Source organism: Haliotis cracherodii, unplaced genomic scaffold, assembly GCF_022045235.1.
Source record: "Haliotis cracherodii isolate W230 unplaced genomic scaffold, xgHalCrac1.p SCAF_3, whole genome shotgun sequence".
NCBI classification, from domain to species: domain Eukaryota; kingdom Metazoa; phylum Mollusca; class Gastropoda; order Lepetellida; family Haliotidae; genus Haliotis; species Haliotis cracherodii.
The window spans coordinates 15,220,558-15,244,308 of record NW_027266286.1 but is presented as its reverse complement, the minus strand read 5'-3'; the positions used below and the strand labels follow the sequence as shown (position 1 = coordinate 15,244,308).

Sequence of the window (23,751 nt, the reverse complement as noted above, 5' to 3'; positions counted from 1 at the left end):
AGAATATCTGTATAATTACGCAAAACAATGTGTTAAGCGCACCGAAAGGCTTGCATTAGGCCAGTATGTTGTGTTTTCAGAATAAGCGCGCATGTTTACAAACAAGAGAAAAGTCCGGTCACGTGATATGCAAATTAGCCTGCGGCAGTGGTGTTATGCTAAGCCAACACTGTGGCGGCATGGTAGACCTAACCACTCTCCTACCCAGAGTTCCATGCGGCCACGACTGTTTCTCTGCCACAAGCCAGCGTCATGTGACATTCGTTACATCCATTCACAGTCCATTCAAGATATTGCATATGTTTTTCATCTGTTTTATTTTCAACATGTCTACACATCTTGATAAACATATGTCATAGAATGGTTAATTCTATTGAGAAAATATCCTAAATCGTGAAAAATCCATTTGCGAAGTTATCCTTTGTTCAAATTGGTTGTTCGGCTCCACGTGTCATACGTAGAGCTAGCGATAGGTCACTTTGATACAGACAGATATTGTCATGCACCTCGCTGTCGCAGCTGTGGTAGTATATCTGTACTCAACAACAAATGTTCCTGTGACACCAATATTTTAGTGTATTTTCCAACAAGTAAAGTTTGGTTTTCAATATTGTAGTACATGTATGGAATCAAGTCACAAAAACGCAACTGCTACAGAAAAGTATGCACTCCATACAAAAGTTGACTTTTATGCAAGCCCCATGCATTTCACTACCCAAGAATGGGTATAAAAACATGTGCGTTAACGGGATTCCATATGCATTGTTTAGCATCATGCTGACAACAACCACTCAGAAATAAAATATTACGCATTTATTCAACATTACGAATTGACAAACCTGTCCGAAAATGAGCGTCTGCGAGCCATTGGTATGCTTGAAGCAGGGTCGAGTCAACGTGATGTTGCAAGACAATTTAACGTCCACAGAAACACCATTAGGTGTTTATGGCTACGTTGGAAACAGATGAATGCAGTCAGAGACCATCCTCGGAGTGGCAGGCCACGCGTAACCAATAATCGACAAGACAACTGGATTCGAACAACACACCTACGAAATCGATTCCAGCCAGCAACAGTGACTGCAAGAAGTATGCCCTGGCCTTCGACGAATATTTTCACGAACCGTACGTCGTCGCCTCAGATGTGCAGGGATTGTCGCTAGAAGACCCGCCAGACGTCCCATTTTGACAGGAAATCACTGTCAAGCACGTCTACAGTGGTGCAGACAGCGTCTACACTGGACGGCCATGCAGTGGGGACAAGTTCTATTCACTGACGAGTCTCGTTTTCACCTCAGCCACAGCGATGGGCGGATTCGAGTGTACCGACGTCAAGGTGAACGTTACGTCAATCATTCTACCATGAATTTGGAATTTACTCGATTCTGACTGGTCAATCAGAGGCTATTAAATCACAATAAATCCCCTCTGATTGAAACAGCTGGTTTGACGGCCGCATCACCGCGGAAGCTAATATTCATAGAATAGTACTTTTTTCAGTCATTGTCGGTAGGCATATTTAAATAATTATATCTACAATTACAGGTTACAAAATGCACAGATGCGGTTACTACAATATTCAAAGGATGTGTGGCAATACATTTCGTGCAGAAAACACGATAGAAATCTTCAAAGGGAATGTATTTACGTTTGGAGACAACAGACAGCTTGGAATTTTGGCGCTTTTCTATATACGACAGTGACGTCATAGCTTTTGCGTCACAATGAGCGACATGACGTCATAATGGTGACGCACGATGTAGAGCGAAAGCCTTGAAAAGCTTGCTTTGTTTTTTTAGGATGCTCACCTCATGTAAGTTTACCAAGTTGCCGTGCTTATATGCTTCCAATGCCTGTCATATGTTCGAGCGAAGTATTAGAGTGTAAACAAACTGCTTAAGTATATACAGCGCCATATTTTGTTCGGTGATTCCGTAATTCAGATCGATGACCCACTCAAAACACTGGACTCAATCCATGCCGCTTCACTCAGTATATTTGCTAACACCAAAGAGTTATTTAGTCATGGTAGAATGGAGATAAACATACTGTGTTTTCAATGTAGAACTAGGTTACCTGTACGCTGCGCGTTCGGTTCCAAATTCAATTTAGCGCGGTTAAATCTACAGGTAACCTAGCTCTACATTGAAAACACAGTATGTTTATATCCAAATTGTGTCTTGGAAGAAGATCGGTACGGGGGGCGTCAGCGTTATGGTATAGGGTGGGATTACAATAAGACAGAGGACCCATTTGATATTGGTAGAGGGAAATCTCAATGGACAGCGCTACCGCCACGAGATCATCGGTCCTTTTTGTTCTACCGTTTTTGCGTCGTCATGGCCCAGGCATTACCTTTCAACATGACAACCCCTGCCTCATATGGCGCGACTTGTTCAGGATTCTCTTCAACAAAACAACGTGAATGTCATCTCCTGGCCGGCTCGCTCCCCTGATCTCTCACCAATCGAGCCCATGTGGGATGAGATGGATCGGCGCCTTCGACGTCAACCACGTGTTCCACAGACACTCCAGGAACTTCGAAACATGCTCCAGCAGATATGGACAGATATCCCACAGGCCTCGTCCATCCCATGAGACGGAGATGTGTTGCTTGCATAGCAACCAGAGGTGCACACACACGCCATTGATTTGTAAATCAAAATTTTGGCATGTTCATGTTTTTTTTAATGAAATCACGCATTTTCTGAAGTCAGTATGGCAAATTAAACCATTTGAACACTTACAGGGGTCTTTTATCTGTTGCAAACCGAAATTGTTTCAGATTTGGTAAAAACCATAACTTTGCATTAAATCTCATTCAGTGCCACAGGAACTTTTGTTGTTCAGTATAAATATTTATGAAAAACAATATGTAAAGCGCCCCAAAATACTTGCATTAGTTTTATTTGTTCTGAGTTCAGAATAAGCGCGTTTGTTTACAAGCAAGAGAGGACCGCCTCTGTGGTCTAGTGGTAGAGCGTCCGCCGGTCAGCTCGGAGTCGGTATACCGTGTCTGTGAGGGTATTCATGTTAAACTGCGGCATGGTATCTCATTGTTATAAATCGGCATCAGTCCGGACTAGTACAAGCACACACACACACACACACACACACACACACACACACACACACACACACACACGTGCATGCACGTCGCTATATAAGTGCAATAATCTTGGACGCGACGTTAAACCCAATTTCACTTCACCTACCATCAAGAGAAAAGTCCGGTTACGTGATATGCAAATTTACCAGTGGCAGTTGTGGAATACTGAGTCACCACTGCGCCGGAGAGTGGGCCAGCACTATCAAACTCACATCAGTCCGGACTAGTACATGCACACACACACACACACACACACACACACACACACACACACACACACACACATCGCTATACAAGTGCAATAATCTTAAACGCGACGTTAAACCACATTCCACCTTATTGTTTACTTTACTCTTCATTCATACCAGGTAGTACCAGGTTTTATCGTAAGTTTTGTGATAAAACTCGTTGAGCATTTATTCGCTAGTGCTATATGTAATGTTTATTACGTTTGTTATGTTTCTATCTGTTTGTATAAACGGGGCGGTCGGGTAGCCTAGTGGTTAAAGCGTTCGCTCGTCACGCCGAAGACCCGGGTTCGATTCCCGACATGGCTACAATGTGTGAAGCCCATTTCTGGTGTCCCCCGCCGTGATATTGCTGAAATATTGCTAAAAGCGGCGTAAAACCATACTCACTCACTCACTCACTCATTGTTTGTATAAACGTGTGTATACATATTTGTATCAATAAGCTGAGACCTTGTGATGATGTTACCCAAAGTCCTTCAGGGTACCGGTGATAGTGTTATATCTTTATGTTTAAATGAATGTATAGTTCTCGTTCCTATACCAATGCAATATTGCCGAGGCGACGTTGAACTTTACTCACTCACTCACAATGAGGGCATATTCTACCCCAGAATTCCCCCGGAGTATGTGTCCAGAAGGTACACTCGTATTATTCCACGTGAAACCATGTCAGACCATATTGCACGGAACAAAATGAAACAGTTATACGAATAAATGCATCCTAAAATTATAACAAAGTCAGCCTTTAAATTCAGGATTATAGCTCTAAAACAATGGAGACAGAAAGCAGAAGTGTTGGCGCAAACAAGCTGGAAATCAATAGGGCGATGACAATGACAGGATATTTCGGGATCGCGGTGGCGTTGTCGACAATTAATCAGTAGACATCTTGATTCGGTTAGTAGGTTCCGGTAGTTTTTTATCACGATACAAAAACGAGTTCATGGTCTGATGTTGTTCTTAACCAATTAAGATAACCTCCACTTTAGGAGAGGAGAGCGCGGTTAGCAGCCGATCGAGTCGAACCCCGATCGCTTTAAGAGTCCCCACTCTGTGAAGAGCCTGGCCGGTCTGGTCCAGTCGTGTATTGATAGATGGACTGAGGGTAAGTAAAACTAATGTGAGTGTAAAACTGGTGTTGCGTTTCTTTATTATTCGAGTATGAAGGCTGATGGTGACGATTCGGAGTAGGCGTCGATAGACCAATCACTCCTTGACATAGATGACCCCATGCTGACCAGGGGAGCTGCAAAGTCATGACTTAACTGAACATGACGACAAGTAACGACAATACGTTCAGGTACCTGTAGTGGGGTCCCACTCGACGCCCTAAAGCAGTTATGACAAAACCGAACACACAATATCTCTTATTTACGTTTTATTCTTGAATTCTTGAGAAAAAAGGTCAACAACAGAACATATTTCGTGAACAGTTTACCAAACACGATGATGGACGTGATGAAGGTTGATCATCCCTATGACATATGATGATATATCTGAGTTAAATAATAATCGTTGATATTCTGATGCTACTTCTGATACCTATATCTATTCCAGAGCCACCTCCTCGGATCAAAGGTGTCATCCCTCAGCTCCGTTGTAAAACGACAATCCTCGGTTTCCTTGTCCAGTTCCTCCAACGCCATGTTCGACACAGCCAGCCTCTTTCCCACGTCTGAGCCTCGTTGTAGTGGATCTGGACAAAGGATTGGGTTCAAGCTGTGTCGGTCGGCGTACTTTTCCCGATCTTTTTTCAGCAAGTTCTTAAGCAACAGCGGGTATTTATAGGTGTAGAACTTCAGAGTCTTAAACGGACAATCATCGATAATCAGTGGCTGTAAATCTAAACGGGTCGCAAACGCTTTGAATTCTTCGTCCTTTTCTTTCAAAGGTCGGGTCCCGAGCGTGGTTGGTCGTCTTAGTAACGAAGCGTGCAAATGTGAAGCCGGAAGTGGTGGTAAACCGAGTGGTGCAGTTGTCTCCCTTGTGAAGGGTGACTTCCTGTCCGGTGACGAAGAGCTGGACGCTACTTTTGCCGTGAGTGTAGGTAAGTGTTCTGGAATTGTAGGACTTGTGAATGGGTACTCAGCATTGGCCAAATGATGAATCTTTTTCGAGAGCTGGTATACTTTGGGCAGCCTTGGACTCTTCTTGGCGTACACGATGGAGTTCTTCTGAAAGGCTCGCTCAATCTTATGTTTCTCCTCCCGCCCTAAAAATATGAGTAATAAAGGAAACGGTTCAATGATATATTGTTTTTCATCATCTTATGTCATCCTTTGTTAAAACATTTTACAAATCTATATTACTGTCGTGAAAAGATTCTTCTGTTGTATATACATCTCCCGAGCTTTTCTTTCAAAATTCATTTTTAGACTTAACAAGGAAATTTATATGTGGTTGAAATTATGATTGTTTTCAACTCTATATGAAGCTATATTTATGAACAGCTCCCCGATACAGTTGTAAGACAAATGTTCATGGATTTGTCTGGTTATTTGTTGTTTTATGCGAAATCGTTAATATTTATTCCAGCTACATAACGTCGGTCTGTAAATACTGGAATTTGGACCAAACAATCCAGTGATTGACATCATGGACATGATGCATCAACCAAGTCAGCATCAACTAGGACCACCCGATCCCGTTTGTCGTCTCTGACGGCAAGCATGAGTTGCTGAAGACCGATTCAGAACAGCAGGCTGGCACTGAGCTACATCTCCCGAAATAACCTCTGGGGTCACGATGTGCACCTGGTAAAACATATGTATGACTCTGCACTTCAAACTGAAAAATCTCCTTTTTAATACACTTAACCCTTCCCCTGCAATGTCAGTGTTCCCTTCAATAATAATACTGAACAGAACAGCCACTAGCCAGTCAGTTTAACACATGCAACACTTCCTATAACACCGCTCGTCTTCAGTTATGAAACACTTAAAGTTAGGGGACGGTCGGGTAGCCTAGTGGTGAAAGCGTTCGCTCGTCACGCCGAAGACCCGGGTTCGATTCCCGACATGGGTACAATGTGTGAAGCCAATTTCTGGTGTCCCCCGCCGTGATATTGCTGGAATATTGCTTAAAGCGGCGTAAAACCATACTCACTCACTCACTCACTCACTCACTTTAAGTTAGCAAGACAGGGTCATTATCATACACTGTTCTGCTGAATATTAATTAAAGCGACAAAACACAAGATATATCTGCTGAAATCAGAGCCCATTGTACGATACCGATTCCATCATACTCGGTATAAGAATGGATTGTGATCATACCGGATGTTCTGGGAAATGTGAGCGTATCCTGCCCCACCGGTGTAACATGTCATGAACACACGCAAAGGCAAGTCAGTTGCTACATATGAGTTACGTTTCAGTTGCGGATAAACGGAATCTTACGAGCTTTCCATGGGCACGCCAGAAACCTATGATTGTGGGTTTGAATCCCAGTTCGCCACGATTATGTTTCTAGGTTTGTCAGCACCATACCCGTGCTCGTGGGTTTAACCGAAGTGGTAAACGTCTGAGACCTGCAACACATCAAGCTGACACGCCGCGATATAACTGGAATACAGCGTTAAACCCAACTCACACTCTCACTCTGTTTACGTGGCTGCACATTTATAATAAACGAGGTGATTAATTGACGCATTTGATTCAAATGTTTCTTAAGTTCATCAAGCGAATGAAAATACGTGTTGCACTTCGATTATTACACTTAACTACGTTTATAACGAACACGCTTATAACCAACTGACCGATAAACGAACATATTTTTAGTTCCGTCATTTGTTGTATATATGCTGTATATATGCTTATAACGAACTACGTACATAGGCCCATGTCATTCCTTGAAACGAACTAAAATTAGTGGTCCCTTTGAGTCCGTTATAACCGTAAGGGGCACGGGTGGCCAAGTCGTCTAAGGCGCCGCGATTCGCTGTGCAAAGTTGCGTCCCTTAGGCACGCCAGAAACCTATGATTGTGGGTTCGAATCTCGGTTCGCCCCGATTATGTTTAACATCACTATAAAATAAATTGCTTTAGCTGACTCCTTGAAACACATTAACCTCATAGTGTAATTAAACTTACTTTGTAGTATTTATTGCTATTTAAGTTTGTTTACTACATAAAGTATGGTGAAAAAAGGACCAAAAATAGAAACAATTGAGGGAAAATAGCAACATATTTAATGTGGCTCGGGTGTCAAAGGAACAAGTACTCATGTAAATAGTTATTGAGAAGTTCAAACCCCACTACAGAGTCACCATTTTCACGCATAATACGAGTATTTGCATGCCCAAAGAAAGCTTGGGGTGTTAATCCTGATACCAGAAAAGGGAGATAACTCATTATCTAAATATTATCAATCACATATTATGCTTGTCATTGAGTATTGTTTAGATATAGCACAAGAGGCAGGTTTGGTGTTCTACAATGTTTTCTGTTCATCCATGAATAGCAATTAATTAATCAAAAATAGCTATGCAAAACAGAAAGAAAGAATATTTTAGAAATTCAGGGAGGGGAATAAAATGTGTCAAGTTAATAAAATAATGTGTAAGAACTCTACACACTGTTTTCCCACTGAATCTGAAAATTCAGAGATGCATTGGAACAGTTATTTTTTATTACTTATCGGCTCATGATTGGGAATGATAGCAAAGGTATATGTTGCTGGTTTTCCACAATCATACACAGACATGTCTTTGCTTCTCCCACCATTTGTGTAGAAGACATGGCGCGTTAAGGGAGGTAATTCGACACGGTAAACTCGCGTGCAACGGCGTGAACTGAGGTGTGCACGAACTATTGTCTCCATCGTCTTTAAGGCAGTACTTTTATTGACTATTTATTTGCATTTGCAGGTTAATCAAGGCTTTTAACACCGATCCAATTGCCAAAACACAACGAGTGAGACAAAAATTAGTGTTACATATCAGTGGAAATAGATTTTGGGAAGTATATATTTAAGCGAAACGAGCAAATGCATTAATCACTAAACATAAGTTTCAAACCTTGGTAGCATTTATTTGAGTGAGTGAGTGAGTTGGGTTTAGCGCCGCATTTAACAATATTCCAGTCAGTATGTCACGTGATTACGTTGTCAATCGAGCATAGACATACGGAATTCTTCAATGTCTAAAAATAAAATTAAAAATCATAAGGGAAAACTGAGAGCGACATCGATTCAGGCTGAGAAGCCAGACGGATCATGTATATGTCGGATATATGTCTCCACACTGTCGTGTATATTGTGTTTAGGGAAATCCAACCGCGCCGCCTAAAGCGGTAATCCCCGTAATCAGCAGCCGTGATCTGACTCAAACACACACCCAAAATTCACAGAACGTTAATATCAATCCATTGTCAGCATCAGTCGGGTCTGGACTTCTCCCCAACGCTAACTTTTGTTTCAAGTGAATGACATTGCCGTAGCCGCCATTTTCTACCGTTTGTAAAACCAAGGGATGTCACTCCAAATGGAATGTTTGGGACGAATGACGTCACGACGTCACGACGCTCGGCGTTGATATAGTTCGATGTTAAATGTATTGTTTTGTTATGATTTATGTATCTGTCAATATAAGATTGAAGTAGTATTTTTTGACGTTCATCAGTTCAGGGGGGCGGTCGGGTAGCCTGGTGGTTAAAGCGTTCGCTCGTCACGCCGAAGACCCGGGTTCGATTCCCGACGTGGGTACAATGTGTGAAGCCCATTTCTGGTGTCCCCCGCTGTGATATTGCTGGAATAATTGCTGAAAGCGGCGTAAAACCATATTCTACCATGAATTTGGAATTTACTCGATTCTGATTGGTCAATCAGAGGCTATTAAATCACAATAAACCCCCTCTGATTGAAACAGATGGTTTGATGGCCGCATCACCGCGGAAGCTAATATTCACCGAATAGTACTTTTTTCGGTCATTGTCGGTAGGCATATTTAAATAATTATATCTACAATTACAGGTTACGAAATGCACAGATGCGGTTACTACAATATTCAAAGGATGTGTGGCAATACATTTCGTGCAGAAAAAACACGACAGAAATCAACAAAGGGAATGTATTTACGTTTTGGAGACAACAGAGAGCTTGGAATTTTTGCGCTTTTCTATATACGACTGTGACGTCATATTTTTTGCGTCACAATGAGCGATATGACGTCATAATGGTGATGCGCGATGTAGAGCGAAAGCCTTGCAAAGCTGGCTTTTTTTATCTTTAGGGATGCCCACCTCATGTTAGCTTACCAAGTTGCCTTGCTTATATGCTTTCAATGCCTGTCATATGTTCGAGTGAAGTATAACGGTGTAAACAAACTGCTTGAGTATATACAGCACCATATTTTGTTCGGTGATTCCGTAATTCAGATCGATAACCCACTCAAAACACTGAACTCAACCCATGCCGCTTCACTCAGTATATTTGCTAACACCAAAGAGTTCGCGTTTTATTTAGTAATGGTAGAATGGAGATAAACATACTGTGTTTTCAATGTAGAGCTAGGTTACCTGTAGATTTAACCGCGCTAAATTTAACATTTGAAACCTCACGCTGCGCGTTCGGTTTCAAATTCAATTAAGCGGGAATAAATCTACAGGTAACTTAGCTCTACATTGAAAACACAGTATGTTTATCTCCTAATTCACTCGCTCATCAGTTCAGGAAGACAATGCCTCAACAGAGGGAAACGTTATTGTTAATATAATCTCCAAAGAAAGTTGGGGACATTCGGAAATAACTAATCAAAAAATTGTAAGAGATATTCTAGTAATAGTTGTTTGATACTAATAAACCATTTGGGAACGCATTACAACCGGTAGTGGAGTATGACAGTAGATGTTATGAAAGCTAGCAATTTCAAGGACGATATAGGTGTAAGATGCGAAATTTCAAAGTTGACTTTTTTGGATCAGTTGTGTGTGATACCTCCCCGATTTATTAAACATTCATTCGATGAGGCACACTGTGTATGAGGCTCACCGTGGCGACTTGAGACAGACTGCCCCTCTCCTCTTGCAGCACCTGGCCAAGTTCAGCCAACGTGGTCGTCGGTCCTTTCTTTGTCCTTTGTTTGTTATTCAAAACCGCACTCAGCAATATCCATGCTATATGACGACGGTCTGTAAATAATCGAGTCTGAACCAGACAATCCAGTGACTGACATCATGAGCATCGATCCACGCAATTGGGATACGATGACATGCATCAACCAAGTCAGCAAGCCGGCCCACCCGATCCCGTTGGTCGCTTCTTACAACAAGCATATATAGTCGCCTTTTACGGCAAGCATGGGTTGTTGAAGACCTATTCTACCCCGGATCTTCACGGGTTGGCCGTCGGTCGTCTCCCTATATCCGAGACGTGTTCAATGCTGACCATGGCATTCAGTGGATGCTGTGCAGAAGGAGGTGAGCTTTAGAGATTGTGCATGGTAGGCATGGCTCTTGTCGTTCTGAAAGACGAAACGTCGACGAAACGTTGACGGTCAGTATGTTGTCCCGATGATAGTGTCCACTGATCCTTCCTTGCACAATATGGAGTGCGGTTCGCCCAGTCATAGTGATGCCACCCCACTCTAACCGATCAACAGCCAAATCTCTCATGAGGGGCGGTCGGGTAGCCTAGTGGTTAAAGCGTTCGCTCGTCACGCCGAAGACCCGGGTTCGAATCCCGACATGGGTACAATGTGTGAAGCCCATTTCTGGTGTCCCCCGCTGTGATATTGCTGGAATATTGCTAAAAGCGGCGTAAAACCAAACTCACTCACTCACTCACTCTCATGTGGTCTTAGGTTGACATTGACTTGACGTTCATTGCAAGGTCTCCAGAAACGCCACTGAAGTGAATTGGGACTCTATCCTGTATTCCTGTTGACCTTGGACCCCCTGAACGGGTTCGACCCTCAATATTTTTGGTGGGTTGCTTATCACAGACTGAAGCATGGAACGTATTGGCCGCTGCACACGAACTTCTGTCAGACCTCCAGCGACCCGTTAGAATAGGTCTTCACCAACCCATGCTTGCCGGAAGAGGCGACTATGCTTGTCGCAAGAGGCGACTAACGGGAACGAGTGATCAGGCTCGCTGACTTAGTTGATGGATGTCATCGTATCCCAATCCCATGATGTCAATCACTGGATTGTCTGGTCCAAACTCGATTATTTACAGACCGCCGTCATATAGCTGGAATACTGCTGAGTGTGGCGTTAAACAACAAACAAACAAAGCAGACCCCCAGCATGCTAATAGCAGACGCCACATCGTAGTTCATACACAAAAAATGAGGTGAGGTGAAATTGGGTTTAACGTCGCGTCCAAGATTATTGCACTTATATAGCTACGTGCATGCACGTGTGTGTGTTTGTATGGCTGCTTGTACTAGTCCGGACTGATGCCGATTTATAGTGCTAGCTCACTGAGATACCATGCCGCAGTTTAACATGAATACCCCACTCAGACACGGTATACTGACTCCAAGGCGACCAGTCCTTGTTTTAGCCCCTTAATGCCGAGCGCCAGACAGGGTAACAACAAGTATCACCATTTAAGGTCTTTTGGTATGACGCGGTCGGGGATCGAACCCCGGACCTTCCGCTCTCCGGGCGGACGCTCTACCTCTAGACCACGGAGGCGGTTACATAAATAATGAAGGAAATCGGGTACATCACAGCATTATGATAAGCAGAATCAATATGACTGACAAGGTCCACAGTGATTAATCGACCTTCCTTCGAAATATCAAAATCAGGAATGTCACCCTACACGTGTGTGGCGCTGCTGTGTGAGGTACGTGCAAACTATAGGATGTGTTTCGGTGTTATGTTACAAAGACATATACGTTCCTGCATAGGATGTTTGTCGTCAACACTTATCTCTGTTCTGATACCTGATCTTAACATTTATATTTCATGATCCTCTACTTTTTTTTAAGGGTATGTTATCGTAATCCTTATCACAAAACCCATTACACTTGAATCACTCTTAATTACGTGTGAAGTTAATTTTGGATTGATATTGATAAATTTATACAAATCTTTAATTATAAGCTTATTCGCTTACAGTTTGCGATTATAGTCGTGGCAGAATCCTATGATTGTGGGTCCTGATTTGGCAGCACCATCCCGTGCACATTGGTCTAAGACCTGCATTAGTTCCGGCTGACCTATGACATTAAACTGACACGCGGCGATATAATTGAAATATTGTTTAAAAAGCCGTTAAACCAAACTCATTCATTCACTGGGGATAACTACAGTATTTAACCCCAACACAACAACGTACACAAGTTTATAACAAAATACAAACTAATAATTATTTATCCAGTGTCAATTACATGACTGCCGTACTGACATCAGACGTGGCTACATTCGACAGCATTAAAATAACTTCCAACCCATTAATTCGATGTACTAATGCGTTATTAAATAAGTATTGTGTAAATAAATAAGGAATTTTTATGATAATAATAAGGCACAAGATGAAGGGGAAATATATATTAGACGAATTAATGCACACTCGAAATCTGACTTGTAAAATTAAATTATTCAAAGAGAAAAATCTTACTATTTTCAACGCCTTTGCCGAAAACCAAACTTTCGTACACTCCTTGCCAGATTTTCAAATCGTGAGTAGTGCCATTTCCAAGTCGGTCCATACGTAAAGAGCTTCAACAGGGAATGCGGACAGCGTGACGTCATAGACAGGTGACGTCACAGTATCATGACGTCACAATCACTGCATCATCAAGTTTTGCAGTGGAAGCAACAACAGCTAGTTCATCTTAACTGTTAAAATTCACTCTCAACAGGATTTTGCCACGTTGTATATTTCAGTTGTCAGTTTCAGTCAGGGTTGATATGTACACCTGTCAAGTTACATGATCGCGTGAGCAACTCGTTATCAAGCTGAACACTCTACGGTCTGATGACGTACATACACTAAAAAAACTAATTTTAATGCAAGATGAGTTTTATCAAAGACTGTTTGTTATCTATGTGTCAAGTCCATAGCAGTGTCTGATATTAAGATTAATATTGATATGATTAATCATTATATATTAATTTTAGCTCGTTTCATAGCTGAACATGAAAAGTAATATTTACCGGCGATAAACTGATAATAGCAAAACTGCCTATTATGTAAACGTGGCATTTATGAATTCATATTTGTTTTTGATGATTTATTTCTTGACTAAATTGACAAGAAAACTTTTTTTTAACCTGGGACAGTCTTTACGACTATCGTTAGTGGGTGTTTGTAAAGCGTGGTCGTGCTGTAGTTTCGACAGCGACAGTGGCAGCTATCTTTAAGAAATTAAATAGCTCTACGACTGTGGTAAACATTGAAGTTCAGGGTTTACAATAGTCGTAGCATTTAGAACAAGAGGTCGCTGGTCAAGAGGGCGCGTTGTCCGATTTGACTTATCTTAATCATCAAGGACGTCAGATTATCATTATTTACAATAACCAATACAACCTGTGTACTTACATTCCCTACATCCGGTGCAGTAACACCAGGCCCCGTTCCACAACGTGATCTACGACGACTATGACAAGCCTTTACATAGCCAAGATCAGTGACTGTTACAATTCACCGATATCAAATGAAAAGATGGCCGTATATGTACTTTCAAACTGTAGGCGCTGTTTTCAATTATTAGCCAAGATTGTTGTTTGTTTCTCATAGCTGAGGAGGCACAGGTGTCTAATCACGCAATTCGCGGTGCAGAGTCTGGGCCCTTGGACACGCTTGAATCTATGACCGTGGGTTCGAATCCCGGTCCGTCCCGATTATGTTTCTAGGTTTGTCAGTACCACGTGGGGTTCACCAAAGTGGTAAACGTCTGAGACCTGCATCACTTTGGGCTGTCCTTCCACATCAAGATGACACGCCGTGATATAACCGGAATACTGTTCAAAGCGGTGTAAAACCCAACTCACTCTCACAGCTAAATACATGTATATAAATATGCAGGAGTTGGTAGTAAATACTGAAATCGGGATAACCGATTCATGAATTAACTAGACCATGTCATACAATTCCCACAGCAGAATCAATCAGTATCTGGACAAGCTAAACATTATCAGCAGTTAGTTGAGGTGGTGAAATGAAGATTACTGCACATATATATCGACTTGCATGTACGTGTGTATGTTTGTGTGGCTGCTTGAACTAGTCCGGACTAATGCCGATTTATAGTGCTATACCATGCCGCAGTTTAACATGAATACCCCACTCAGTATACCCCACACAGTACACTGACTCCGAGCCGACCAGTCCTTGTTTTAGCCCCTTAATGCCCAGCGCCAGACAGGGTAACAACAAGTACCATCTTTTAACGTCTTTTGGTATGACGGGGCCGGGTATCGAACCCCGGACCTTCCGCTCTCCGGGCGGACGCTCTACCACTAGACCACTGAGGCGGTCAGCAGTGACTTGAAAGTTTTAATATACACGTCCCCGAACCTATATTGAAGGATTAATAAAGATATATTAATTTGACCAAGGTGACATGGTTCTATCTGAGAATATTTCTGTAACATCGGACAACTATTCACATTGCCCGACATTCTGACATTTCCTGTAAGAGTGTATTTATTACGGTACAATTAATATTGATGCGATATTCGCGTGAATATTGTGTTGAACGATATTGATAGTGATACATGGTAATTTCTCCGAAACGTCGAAATCAAGTAATGATATGCTGCTTACTGATTTCTGATGCTTTAGTCGTAACAATTTGTACATTACAGCTTTAAGAAAGTGTGTACGATTATTTCGCTAAGATACTTTAAAAAATAGTGACGTATTTCTTGTCATTCAAGTTCGCCAGTTCATCAATAAATATACAATAATTGTGATAAACTTTAGGTACTGTGCAACTCTAACTGTAATGAATCGGGAATGATTTGTTGTCGTTGTAAGTCAGTTTATCGCTGATATGAAGCGGTGCGGCTTAGAATCACCCTTTCCGACAGGTGACGTATTTCTCAATCGCCATTACAGGTAGCGAGAACAAGGATCTGATTTAATGAGATTGCGTATTTCTGACAGCGAAATTGTTTGCGATCAGCGCCACGCCGTTTTTAACTCTGACATCACTTCATTGAAAGCTTGTTGCGTGACTTCGCATCACTGTATGTTGTAGAGGTATCAAAGACAACGATGTTTATTGTGCGACACACCTGTATCCATCATATAATGGATAGTGTAGCGCATGCGCCAAACAAATCCGATAAATATGCAAATGAGGTCAATCATAATCAGATTACCGCTATAGACGGTACTTGTCAGAGACTGGATATACATATCATGAATACCATACTCTGACTCGTAAAAAGTCCTATTTGTTATTGCTTGGCTATTATATGTCAAAACTTTGTACCGTGTTTTCGCGATCAAAAGGGCAAGGCGAAGGAAAGCCTCAAGCGGCTACTCGTCAAACTGTCTATACGTAAAATATAACCGGCAATATACTAAAGTACGAAGCTTATGGTTTGGTTTTGTTTTAAAATATGTATGTTAAAAGTAGCAAATAAAATGAAAAATATATTAGAATAAAATATTATATTGTTGTCGGTATAATATTAGTTTCGAATACAATTTCTTAAAACCATTGATTACCTTTCAGTTTTAATATTGAGAATTCTATAACTGAATCACTGAATCACCGGGAAGTCTGGGAGAGAATGTCTTAGAGCTGACTGCACTTTCCGCAATGGTTTACGATCCACTCGATAATCTTAATCTCAGCATATAAAAAATGCCTCGCATAACAGGAAATACTACTTAAATCATCATGTCTAGTGATGGTTTATCGCAAAAGTCACAAGTTTGTTATCTCCTGTTTTGAGACCTGCAACACTTCGGGCTTTCCACCCACATTACGCTGACACGCCGTGGTATAATTGAAGTACTTACAAAGCGGCGTTAAACCCAACTCACTCACCCACTCACTCATTATCAACTGTAGTAACTACGATATAGTTTTGACTGCGCTATTATTATATTACGCGAATGAGGAAATGTGTGTGTGCTTGCGAGCGTGCGTGCGTGTGTGTGGCGGTGTGTGTGTGTGTGTGTGTGTGTGTGTGTGTGTGCGTGCGTGCATGCGTGCGTGCGTGCGTGCGTATTTTGGAAAAGGGGGGTAACGTTTTCAAAGTTCTATTTATTACATGTTACGAATATTTTATCATTTTTGACTATGTCGTCTAGCTTAGGTTGTCAACGAACTACACCAGCTGATCGTTTTACTGTCTGGCGATCTTATGTCGGGCTAACTGGGCATTAATTTTACACGCCCTAGCTGAAGATATATACTCTTTCCGTCTCAAAACATATTTTGTGAAAACGACGAAACTAGATTGAGACGTTAACAACGACTGAATTACGTGTAAAATAAAAACGTCGATTTGATTCATAAATGTTAAAAAAACAAAAACATTGCCGAGCAGCTTGATGCGGTGATCCGTTTGGATACTAAAATAATTACTATCTTCAGCAACCCATGCTTGCCGTAAAAGGCGACTATGCTTGTCGTAAAAGGCGACTAACGGGATCGGGTGGTCAGGCTCGCTGACTTGGTTGATGCATGTCATCGATCCCAATTGAATGGATCGATGCTCATGATATCAATCACTGGATTGTCTGGTCCAAACTCGATTTTTTATAGACCGCCGTCATATAGCTGGAATATTGCTGAGTGCAGCGTTAAACAAACAAAACAAACAAACAAGAAATGCATCATTTCGTTCTCGGGATTTCCTCTCACGGGCTCACACACTGTGATATAACGGATATGTCAAAAGCGGCTCATGAACCTAACTCACTCACTCTTTATTTCAAGGATGATTAAGTACTGATAAGATACTGTGATCTATATATATTCGCGTGCTGATTTCGAGCCCCTAAGAAGTATTTCCGTTAACGTGGCTTATAAAAGTCCCAATCCACTAAAATTAAGTCTTACCTTTGAGAACATTTACTTCTGTTAACACTTGGACGGTCTAATGAGTATGTCTTGTTAAATTTATAGTGATAATGCCTCACCGAGCGAGACGAGTCGATCAGGCGCCATCTTGTTACCGTCACATGATTTAGAGCCTTCCATTGCAGTCAAGTTAAAACCAGATGCGGAACATGATCAGTCACATGACCTTACACGCAGGAACTTTACAAACAGCAGCCGATACGTTACCAGTGCATACGATTTTTCTGATGCAGAATTATCATCAGATCGAGTTTGATTAAAATGTGCTTTAGTGAAAGAAGCATGTTTTGAAGCATATTTTCATTACTTTTTTAATACTAGTATTTCACCTCGTGTCGCTTAGTTCGTAACATAACTCCAGCAAGTGGCGAACACATTGATGTATTCAATGTGCTTTGAAGCGTCTACCTTGATTATAGGTTTGTAAGCGTGTGGTAACGTATTGTTTAGAGGCTCGAAAAGAGGTGAGGCTCGAAAACATGTGACGCGGGATATGTATATGGGTTTGGGCGTGGATGGGTTGGGATATTGATGGTTGTCTGTTGTACCTACATATGTCCATGTACAGTTTTTATGTACTTATATTTTGGCCTTTGGCCTATATGGGAAATTTATCAAACGTCATGATGTATACGATATATAACGTGCGGTGAATGCAAATGTATGTTTGTGTATCTGTTATTAAAACAATAATACATGTAACTCACCTGGCTCAATATAAAGTTGAATATCTCTGGCACTGACAGAACCACACCCCGATACGGTCTTCTCTCGGGGGTGGTGACGTGGTTTGGCCGGGGTGGTGGCGTTATGTCCACAGAAATACGAAACAGGGCTGTCACCCACGGTTGGCCCAGCTCGGCGGTCAGAGACATGAATAGGGGAAGGTTGAGCAACACATCTACTACCCCCAGACCGGCTGTACAGATAGGTGTGAGACCTACCCCCGGGCCGAGAGCTGACCCCCAGGCTATGTCTCTCCCGTGGGTCGGGCTGAGGCGTGGGTGTGGGGAGAGCACGCATTCCCTTCGTCTCAACTTCCAACTCAGCTCTGTTACAATCCAGCGCGTCGTGACAAAGAACTACGCAAGTGAATAATTACAGGGGGTTGGGAGGGGTGGGGGGTGTTAGTGACGGGGGCGAGGTATAGATATACTCTAGCTATATCCTATATCTATATCCCACCCGGGATCCCCATTCAGAGATAGGCTGAAAACAAACGCGCCATACATCAAGCGTCAATCTGGCTCACCGGTACCGCATTGGCAATGTCTTATCAGAAATATGCTGAGGCTAAACCATAAGATATACATAGACTCGACGCTTTTCGTGAAACTGTACCTCCGAAGTTTTTTAGTGAGTTAGTATGGTTTTACGCCGCTTTTAACAATATTCAAGCAATATCACGGCGGGGGACACCAGAAATGGGCTTCACACATTGTACCCATGTCGGGGATCGAACCCGGGTCATCGGCGTGACGTGCGAACGCTTTAACCACAAGGCTACCCGACCGCCCCCGAAGTCTCTTACATCTGATTCCTAAAGATATATAATTACAACGTCCAGGCTATACTTTCATGTCATTCTTTGAAACTGCTTGTATAAGTCAAAAATCCTTACCAATGTTAAAAAATATATTGATTCCACTGAATTATTTTTTGAAAGTTATGCTTATTTCAGTTATTTATGTTTCGGCCCTGTTAACAATGAGCTACACTCGTCTACAAGACTTTGTTTATTGTCTGTTCAAAGTTCATTGTTGTTTCAAAACGATTATAATAAATAACAACCTGGAGGTGAGTGACAATGGACAATGAGATGGTATTGTAGTATCAATCAGTCACGCTATGTGCAATCGAGGGGTCGTCTCAAAGTTTTAATATGTAATTGTATAGTGTACACGTGTGCGAAAGACTGACAAGGACATCAGTGCCTGAAACAAAGTGAGAAAAAAGTGTGAATTTTGACGTTTTCGAAATGGATTGTGTTCCAAAATTGAAAAAATTAAGTAAGGTGTTAGCCATTTCGACACAAATAAATGAATCATCCCGTGTGCCCGTTACTATAATCCACAAACCATGTACCTAAACAAATTTTAAGACAAAAACAAATTGCCTCGGTTTATATTCTGCAAATTTAAAATGATCGATTTTATGGATATATTGCCCTCCGTCATTTTATTATACAAATTCAGCGAGCCACGTTCGTCAGTACAGTACCATTCTCATTAAAGCCGAATCCTGTATAACATAGCTATCTGCGTTAAGATCTTAGGACACATTCACGAAAGGTCGCGTCAGGGGAATGTTGAGCGAATTTTGAGCCCAATCTAAAAGAAGGCTCGTGGTTTCTTGAACCAATCGATTCGGTTTCATTTTGTGAAAATATGATATTTACGAACACATCCAACACATTTATCCTTCGTTGGTACTCCCTATATTGGGAGTCGATGCCGCAGCGCTCAGAAACGACAGCAATTGTGACATAGCCACAACAATATGATGGCGTCGCTATACCTTCTTCATTCGGAACTTGTCGTTTTAGTTCGTTGTTGAGATAAAGAAATCAGATATGCTTGCCTGCATGATTCGGTTACACATCTCCACAATGTGATTTTCGGCTCTGATTGGCTCATTAAAACATTCACGGAACGAGACCTCTTCCGTAGATGGCCAGGGCTTCAGACAGATGAGTATCGTATCGGATTTTTTGTTTAGTTTTTTTTTGTTTTGGATTTATTTTCGTGTTTTTTTGTTGTTGTTTGTTTGTTGTTGTTGTTGAGGTTTGTTTGTTGTTGTTGTTGTTGTTGTTGTTGAGGTTTGTTTGTTGTTGTTGTTGTTGTTGTTGTTGAGGTTTGTTTGTTGTTGTTGTTGTTGTTGAGGTTTGTTTGTTGTTGTTGTTGTTGTTGAGGTTTGTTGTTGTTGTTGTTGAGGTTTGTTTGTTGTTGTTGTTGTTGTTGTTGTTGGGTTTGTTTGTTTGGTGTTGTTGGTTTTGTTTGTTTGGTTTTGTTTTGTTTTTTGTTGTGTTTTTTGTTGTGTTTTTTTTTTTTTTTTTTTGGGGGGGGGGGGGTGTTTAGCGCCGCACTCACCAATATTCCAGCTATATGACGGCGGTCTGTAAATAATCGTGTCTGGACCAGACAATCCAGTGATTGATCTCATGAGCATCGATCCACGCATTTGGGATACGAAGACATGCATCAACCAAGTCAGTGAGTCTGACCACCCGATCCCGTTAGTCGCCTCTTACGACAAGCATAGTCGACTTTAACGGCAAGTCTCGTATCCGTTTCACATGAAACTTGTTTACCATTAATCGGCTACGAGGAAACTCAATAAAAAGACTGGGACATTTTGAGAAGGCCCCAGCTCGACAATGACAGCAACGGGCGAGTGCTTCCTTTGCACATAATTCCCCTGCAACCCAATACTTCAAAGACGGTCGTCGGTGGTATCAGTGTCCTTGTCAACAGGTTGTAACAACATGACAACACTCATCTATAGCTGTCATTGACACTGCGTTGAGGTCAACGCGGGACGAGATATCGATAGAACGACCCGCTTTTAAAGCCAGTGGATTTTGTTCTAATTTGAACGTGTTGTGTATCTTGCAAACTGAGTTAGGCGGGTATTACCATTGGAAGAATACACACTAGATCGTTATGTGTATTAATCTCCTCAACACATAGGCACTGTACTACAATGTCGTTCCCTGGGAGCCGTTGTACAAAGCGATCTTAGCGCTAAGGTGATCGTTACTCCTATATCTTAACATAGACTTACGACAGTCGTAGCGCTAAGGTTGTTTTGTACAACGGCACCCCGTTCAGTGGTATTCGGGATGCGGCGTTGGATGCAATGAATGCGTGTGCAATATTCCAGCTATATGACGGCGTTTCTTAATAAAAGAGGCTGGACCAGACAATCCAGTGATTGACATCATGAGCATCGGTCCATGCAATAGGGATACGATGACATGCATCAACCAAGTCAGCGAGCCTGACCACCCGATCCCGTTACTAACGGACGGTCGGCTCTTACGACAAGCATAGTCGCCTTTTACGGCAAGCATGGGTTGCAGAAGACATATTCTACCCCGGATATTCACGGGTTGATGCCATAAGATTTTTATCTAGTACGCCGATGCCACACAGATAATTAAAATAAATAATACAAATTCAGCTCTAAGCTTTTGAGAACGCACGGTCATGCATTTTATGTAAAAATCCTAATGTATTATACTTGTACCAACTGTGAAGACTGACTTCTTAAATTCTTTAATTCTTCAATTCTTCAATTGGATGTCAAGACAATGTGCCGGATGCCAAAAGATAAAGCTCCAGGTCTGAAAGTCCAGGTGATTTTGAACGTACATGTATATTTCTATAATGTAATGGTATTACTTTTTGTTTATGCCAGAAACTAGGCTTCACACATTGTACCCATGTGGGGAATCGAACCCGGGTCTTCGGCGTGACGAGCAAACGCTTAAACCACTAGGCTACCCGACCTACCTCATTTATCGTATATCAGTATTACCAACCTCCCATTATTGTAGGATGCGCAGGTAAAATCCTTACGTTAAATGTCATATACTGAATTAATATGTTTAAAAGTCTGTGGTCGTGAATACAAGATAACTGGTATTAATATTTAGTTTTGTGGACAATATATCTGTATATATTGATCAAACTTCGAACTGTGTGTACAGGATGGATTGATGCCGTATTTTTGCATATTTGGTTAAAAAAAAAACATCATAAAGAAAACAGAAAAAACATTACTGGCAGACATTTATTTCTAAATATATCGAATTTTGGCCGAGTGCCACACCAGTGCAATGCATTCACCACACTGAGGGTGTAGAGTTGTGAGTGAGTATGGTTTTATGCCGCTTTTAGCAACATTCCAGTATATACCATATCACGACAGGTGTCACCAGAAATGGGCTTCATACATTGTACCCATGTTGGTCACTGGTGTCATTGTGTAGTGCTGTGAGTCACTGGTGTCATTGTTTAGTGCTGTGAGTCACTGGTGTCAATGTGTAGTGCTGTGAGTCACGGGTGTCGTTGTGTCGTGTTGTGAGTCACTGGTGTCAATGTGTAGTGCTGTGAGTCACTGGTGTCATTGTGTAGTGCTGTGAGTCACTGGTGTCATTGTGTAGTGTTGTGAGTCACTGGTGTCATTGTGTAGTGCTGTGAGTCACTGGTATCATTGTGTAGTGTTGTGAGTCACTGGCGGCATTGTGTAGTGCTGTGAGTCACTGGAGTCACTGTGTAGTGCTGTGAGTCACTGGTGTCATTGTTTAGTGTTGTGAGTCACTGGTGTCAATGTGTAGTGCTGTGAGTCACGGGTGTCGTTGTGTCGTGTTGTGAGTCACTGGTGTCAATGTGTAGTGCTGTGAGTCACTGGTGTCAATGTGTAGTGCTGTGAGTCACTGGTGTCATTGTGTAGTGCTGTGAGTCACTGGTGTCAAGGTGTAGTGCTGTGAGTCACTAGTGTCAATGTGTAGTGCTGTGAGTCACTGGTGTCGTTGTGTAGTGCTGTGAGTCACTGGTGTCAATGTGTAGTGCTGTGAGTCACTGGTGTCATTGTGTAGTGCTGTGAGTCACTGGTGTCATTGTGTAGTGCTGTGAGTCACTAGTGTCATTGTGTATTGCTGTGAGTCACTAGTGTCAATGTGTAGTGCTGTGAGTCACTGGTGTCATTGTGTAGTGCTGTGAGTCACTAGTGTCAATGTGTAGAGCTGTGAGTCATTGGTGACATTGTGTAGTGCTGTGAGTCACTGGTGTCGTTGTGTAGTGCTGTGAGTCACTGGTGTCATTGTGTAGTGCTGTGAGTCACTGGCGGCATTGTGTAGTGCTGTGAGTCACTGGTGTCAATGTGTAGTGCTGTGAGTCACTGGTGTCAATGTGTAGTGCTGCGAGTCACTGGTGTCGTTGTGTAGTGCTGTGAGTCATTGGTGTCATTGTGTAGTGTTGTGAGTCACTGGTGGCAATGTGTAGTGCTGTGAGTCACTGGCGTCATTGTGTAGTGTTGTGAGTCACTGGTGTCAATGTGTAGTGCTGTGAGTCACTGGTGTCATTGTGTAGTGTTGTGAGTCACTGGTGTCAATGTGTAGTGCTGTGAGTCACTGGTGTCATTGTGTAGTGCTGTGAGTCACTGGTGTCGTTGTGTAGTGCTGTGAGTCACTGGAGTCATTGTGTAGTGCTGTGAGTCACTGGTGTCATTGTGTAGTGTTGTGAGTCACTGGTATCATTGTGTAGTGTTGTGAGTAACTGGTGTCATTGTGTAGTGCTGTGAGTCACTGGTGTCATTGTGTAGTGCTGTGAGTCACTGGTGTCAATGTGTAGTGCTGCGAGTCACTGGTGTCGTTGAGTAGTCCTGTG

General features: G+C 42.1%; 1 protein-coding gene across 1 annotated transcript; it reads right to left on the bottom strand.

Moving 5' to 3' along the window:
- Positions 1-4,889: 4,889 nt before the first annotated feature.
- LOC139475244 (uncharacterized) lies at positions 4,890-13,021 on the bottom strand. Its single transcript, XM_071258483.1, has 2 exons — positions 12,931-13,021; positions 4,890-5,572 (listed from the first exon to the last, which is right to left on the bottom strand). Exons 1-2 carry the CDS (start codon positions 13,019-13,021, stop codon positions 4,890-4,892), a joined length of 774 nt encoding a protein of 257 aa, XP_071114584.1.
- Between the last annotated feature and the right edge of the window lie 10,730 nt (positions 13,022-23,751).